We start from the raw sequence: 5,569 nt of genomic DNA on the forward strand, positions 1-5,569 counted from the left end.
TTGCCCTTATAGGAAGCTTTTCCCGAACCCAGCATAATATAAACCCTATTTAATTCCTTATATTAAATAGGGGAATTTGTCGGCCAATATATTGGTTCCGCAGATCAAACGGATGTCATGACTTTCTCTAGTTTATTTGATCGAGCCTTACCCTTAATTCTTGTATTCATCCTTTGGGATAGATACAGAATTTGAGGTAAAGTGCTCTTCCATTTAAACTATGAAAATTATGGGGTCAGTTTGACTTCATCTTTTTCAAAACTAAATTTTTTTTTTAAAAAAAAACGTCCTTCCGAAGCGGGCAATGGGATTTCAATTTCGATGACCGACAGTTTCTTACGGGCAAACCCCACACCAAAAATAGTGCCGACAGTGACTCATAATATGCATAATTGGAAAAAAAAATATTTCTTTTTATTTCCTTTGTGAAACATATTTTAAAATTTCTCTCCGAAGAAATTAGCCTTATTAAGAGGTATCATATTATATTTGCATATTATTTCTTTCAATTTAAAAAAAATCCCTAAATTGATTTGAATATATTCAGATTCAAATGTAATTTCAACCTAAATTCAAACCTATTTGAACCTTCAATTTGAACCCGAGATTTGGATTCGAGTTCCGATAGGGTTTAACCATGTTCAAATTAGGTTTGAGTTTGTTTGATTTCAAAATAGAACTAAAATGTTATGATACTGTGTATCACCATGTATCTGTTCATGTATACCTTTGCTTTTCTTATGCAAGAAAAAAAATACTTCTTTTCTCGATGAAAGAGCGATGGTAGGGCTGATTACATGTGAAGGAAAAAGGTGGCTTGTGATGGGAAATTTCTATGGGAAGGCATAAGCAGAAGTGGCAATATGTGAAGGTGTTGGGCTCACAATAGTAGCTCGTTAGAGATAGACATCATGTGCCAGGTGGATTGCAAAGATGAGAGGAGTTTATGAAAGAAATTTAATTAGGGAAGGTGCATGTTTATAAGATTAGTAGAGTGCGAATGCCAAAGAAATTCACTTGGTGATCTGGTTAAAATAAAAGGCGATGTGCATCACAATCGTTCTCTGTACATACATATATACAGAGAAGGTGTGTAAAAAGTGCTTGTAGAGTAGTTGGTTTCATGATGGGAAATATTTGCATACGTATTACGCACGCAGAGTTGTGTTTGTAATAACCCCGCAATAACCTCTGCTTTGCTGTTACTAGAGAGTTATTGGAAGGTTATTGAGGTATTAATTCCAATAACCTATAACCATAATAACCTTCCAATAACCTTCGCGAGTTCAATTCAGATGTTATTCATAGGTTATTATGGGGTTATCGTGGGACACACGCAGAGTTGCATGCGTAATACAAACACAAATATTTCCCTTCATGGTGAGAGATAACTAGCCAAAGGCTTCAATGGGGAGGTGGGATCAAACAGGAGGGCATTGGGGAAGTCTTTCTGTTCAAAATTATTGATTTGATTCAAAGTTCCAACAAAAGATTAAATTTTGATTTGAACTTTATTTGAATTCAAATTCAAATGAGATTTGAAGAAAGTTTGAATTTGAGTACGCACTTGGGTTTCTTCCCAATATGATTTTGAACACATTCAATACATGTTTCAATTTCAAAAAAATTGTTTTTACATACAAATAATTGGAAAAATATTGCACATAGATGAGATAGGTGTGGATTAAGTGCGGATCGGTGGTATTGGCGTGGTATTAATTAGATATTGATGATATTGGGATGGTAAGAGATCATCTACTATTGAAAATAATTTTGGAATTTATTAGGAGCAATTTCATCCCAATGAAAATTTTAAAAAAATGTTTATTTAAAATTAAAAAAAACGAGAATAAATTTTCAAATGAGTTCATTTATGAGTCTCCCAAAGTCAAAAATTTCAAATAAAATCAGACAATCATCTAGATAGAATGAGAGGAAAAGTTAAGGAAAAATTCTTTTTAAAATATCTGTCCGTCGAGGCGGCAGATCGGCATACGGAATATTAATGCCGTGCCTTCAAAGATTCGATTTCGGTACGCGACGCCTCGACCCCGTTGGATTCCCACGTCCACTCTCCTCTTCTTCTCTTCCGCATTCATTCTTATCTCCTCTCTCTCTCTCTCTCCTTCGCTTCCTCTGTTTCTCCTCTCTCTCTCTCCCTCCCTCCCTCTCCCTCCCTCTCCCTCGTCATGGCACTTTCGGCTCGCAAACGAGACCTCCGTGCCTACATCGAAGCCCTGGAAGACGAGCGTCGCAAGATACAGATGTTCTCCCGGGAGTTACCTCTCTGCCTCGAGCTTATCACCCAAGGTACGTCCAAAATCACTTTTTTTGCCCTGTTTGGGAGATTAATGTTCAGTGTTTAGCTAAAAATTCTTCTTTAACGGGCAGCGATCGAAATTAGACGGCAGGAGATGGCTGACGATGAGTATTCAGGTGAAGTGCCGGTTGTAGAGGAGTTCATTTCTCTGAAACCAACCTCTTCTTCTTCTCCCAGCGACAAAAGTCTCAAATTGGCAGGTGATTCTAAGCCCGATTGGCTAAGATCCGCTCAGTTATGGGCTCCGTCTACGGTGGCCGGAGTAGAAACGTCGCCGGAAGAGGTGAGACACAAAAAAAAAAAAAAAATCAAACTTAAACTCTTTCTGTGCTTTATCTCCTTCTTATCGATAAAAATTAACGTTTTTCTGCTCGATTAGAGCTCGAAGCTGAGAAAACCGGTGGCTAAGATTGGAGGAGCATTTCAGCTGCTTGAGAAGGAGAAGCCTTGCCCGCCTCCAGCGTCGGAGGTTCTTGAGAGCTCCATCACCATGGAGAACATTGCTGCGCCCAGGAAGCAGAGGAGATGTTGGTCTCCTGAGCTGCATCGCAAGTTCCTGGACGCACTTGAGCAACTTGGTGGTTCCCAATGTGAGTTCTTCATTTATGATCAAACAAGCAGAAGAATTTTTATTTATTTTTATAGAAAAAGATTGGTTTGGGAAAGGATGAAGTTTGGATTGCATGTTTTCAGCGGGGACACCCAAACAAATCAGGGAGCTGATGAAGGTGGAGCGGCTGACAAATGATGAGGTGAAGTCTCATTTGCAGGTGAAGATTTGTTCAAATTGCTCACCTTTCAATATGCAAAATGATCAATTACTCTCATTTTCAATCAAATTAATTAATTTTATTGATGCGCTGCAGGCTTCATGTATCTCAATCTTTAAATCACAGTTATTCATATATATTCAATCATATGAAACTCTAGATACGTATTTCAAATTATTTTCAGATTACTGTGCGCTCTTTATCATGTTTAGCTAACGTGTTTTTGTTGACTAAATTACTTACATCATAAATGTTTTTACCATTTATATCCAAAAATCTGAAATTTCAGAGTGTGACATAACCTAGTTTCACCTCTCCTTGTCACTCATCCTAGTGTTGTTCATGATCTCTTCTTGTGACTTTCTTTAGTTTTAAGTTTTTTTGGAACCAATATTAGTTTTATATAGTAGTATAATTACTAAATTACTTGCATGATAAAAATTATAAAATTTTATTATTTATATAGAAAATTCTTAAATTTCCGAGTGTGTAATTGCTCATCCTAGACATAATCTAGTTCTACAACTACTTGCCACTCATGATAGTGTTGTTCACGATCTTCTTGCTGACTTTCTTCATTCTAATTTTTTGCAACAACTTATTCAATCCTTGATTAAAGAATTCACATCTAATTTTACTCATACTACCATATAAAACTAATATTGGATGCTACATTCAACCTAGTTTTACATATAAGAAGTATTTGTAGCCTGTTTAAACTTATATTGCACAGTTGCCCGTTGTTTTTTCTGTTGTCATACTGGCCTATTAAATTTCGTGCATTTTATACATATAATGATATAAAAGATTCATGTAGTGGTGTCTTCTGAAGTTTAGGATCGAATTGGGTATATAATATTGTGTGTGTTGTCTCTGCATGTCCGGATCAATAATGACACGATTGAGCCGTATGTGAATGCACAATAACATGACCGCATCCTATCCGTTGTTCCGCACGCAATACATAAGATGTACGCAGCTCTGCGTACATCAGGGGTTATTCAGGGGGTACAATGGGGTTATATCTGGGTTATACCCCCTTGTAACCTCCGGTATAACCCGGATATAACTCCCTTGTACCCCCAGAATAACCTCTGATATACGCAACGCTGCGTACATCTTATATATGCAAATATTTCTCCTACAACTAGTTATAAAAATAGTTGCAAGAGTATCATTTTTTTTGATTTGGGGCCTCTACAACTAGTTATAAAAATAGTTGCAAGAGTATCATAATAAAAATAATAAATTTTGAAAAACAGCGTTACATGCATAACTACTGCAGAAATACCGGCTACACACAAGGCGGCTGCCACCCACTATTCAGAGCAGCAGTCGCATCAGCCCTCAAATCCCTCCACAGTTCGTGTTGGTAGGAGGTATATTGGTTCCTCCACCGGAGTATGCGGTGGCGGCCTCTTCCGCTGAACAAAGCAGTGCGGCTTTCAATGGACTTTACACGAGAAATCCTCAAATAAAACAGCCAAAGCAGCAGAAACAGCTGAATAATTTACCTTTCAGGCCATCACAGTCATACGAAGATGATAATAATAATCCCGCAGATCATGAATCGGAAACGAAATCTGATTCTTGCAACATGTCATCGGCCTCGCAGACCACAACTTTGCCTCTCTTGTGAGATTTTTTTTTTTTTTGTTTAGGTCTCACATTTGAAGATGGTGAGGAAAGTGAACGAGCATTCACATTTATTATGCGTTTTTTTAACTGTAGAAGTATGGAGTAGCATACTTGGACCGGCATGTTTTTTCTTACATACAATTAGATTTGTATGAGAGCATAGCATGATTGATGTCCAACGCTTCTGTTGCTTATTTGGAGCGTTTTATGATTTGTTGAGTTTGATTAATTCCTAACTTTGGGAAATTCGTGCCGATCTCTTCTTTTATACTGTGTCAGAGACTTTCATCTTGTTGTATTCTTATATCAAACGAAATAATTGTCAGTGATCAAGATTGGATTCATGAACATAGAATGTCTCTCTCCCTCTCTCTCTCCCTCTCTCATATTTACGTAAAAATGTATGTCCATCCACTAAGATAATGCGAACAAAAGGAAAAAAAAAAAAAGAAAAAAACACGAAGACCCCAAAAGTACATGTGTTATGTAATATTTACTCCTCCCACGCATGCACACGCACACCTATTTTAAAGTCCATTCTTTGAGATTTCGGCACGCACAAAGCAAGATTTATAGGCCGTTTCTTTTTTTTTTTTTAATAATTTTTTATTTATATTTTAATTTGAAATCAACATTGCTACTGTCGGGATTCCAAGCCCTGGATACAAAAAATAAGGAGTTACATTAAATGGTCGACAACCTACAACATAATTTTTTTTGATGAAAAATCATGATATTAATATATCCTCTAAATAATTGTCTAGTTGCTACTGTGTCCCATGAAAATGATGCACTTTATGACTTAAATACTGTGAAAAGTTTGCAGGTCCGTTACACTGGC

The 5,569-nt window shown here is 36.9% G+C and overlaps 1 protein-coding gene across 1 annotated transcript; it reads left to right on the top strand.

Annotated features, from left to right (window-relative positions):
- The first annotated feature begins 2,140 nt into the window (after window positions 1–2,140).
- On the top strand, window positions 2,141–5,001 carry LOC110027991 (myb family transcription factor EFM-like). Its single transcript, XM_020729668.1, has 5 exons — window positions 2,141–2,310; window positions 2,392–2,603; window positions 2,700–2,910; window positions 3,014–3,090; window positions 4,376–5,001. Exons 1-5 carry the CDS (start codon window positions 2,190–2,192, stop codon window positions 4,727–4,729), a joined length of 975 nt encoding a protein of 324 aa, XP_020585327.1. The 5' UTR covers window positions 2,141–2,189; the 3' UTR covers window positions 4,730–5,001.
- The last annotated feature ends 568 nt before the right edge of the window (window positions 5,002–5,569 follow it).

Source organism: Phalaenopsis equestris, unplaced genomic scaffold (genome assembly GCF_001263595.1).
Source record: "Phalaenopsis equestris unplaced genomic scaffold, ASM126359v1 Scaffold000477, whole genome shotgun sequence".
NCBI lineage: Eukaryota > Viridiplantae > Streptophyta > Magnoliopsida > Asparagales > Orchidaceae > Phalaenopsis > Phalaenopsis equestris.

Coding starts and splice junctions, on each gene's coding strand:
- LOC110027991 (XM_020729668.1), top strand. CDS start 2,190: ATGGCACTTTCGGCTCGCAAACGAGACCTCCGTGCCTACATCGAAGCC. Junction 2,311..2,391: donor CCTCGAGCTTATCACCCAAG/GTACGTCCAAAA, acceptor TTTAACGGGCAG/CGATCGAAATTAGACGGCAG. Junction 3,091..4,375: donor AGGTGAAGTCTCATTTGCAG/GTGAAGATTTGT, acceptor TAACTACTGCAG/AAATACCGGCTACACACAAG.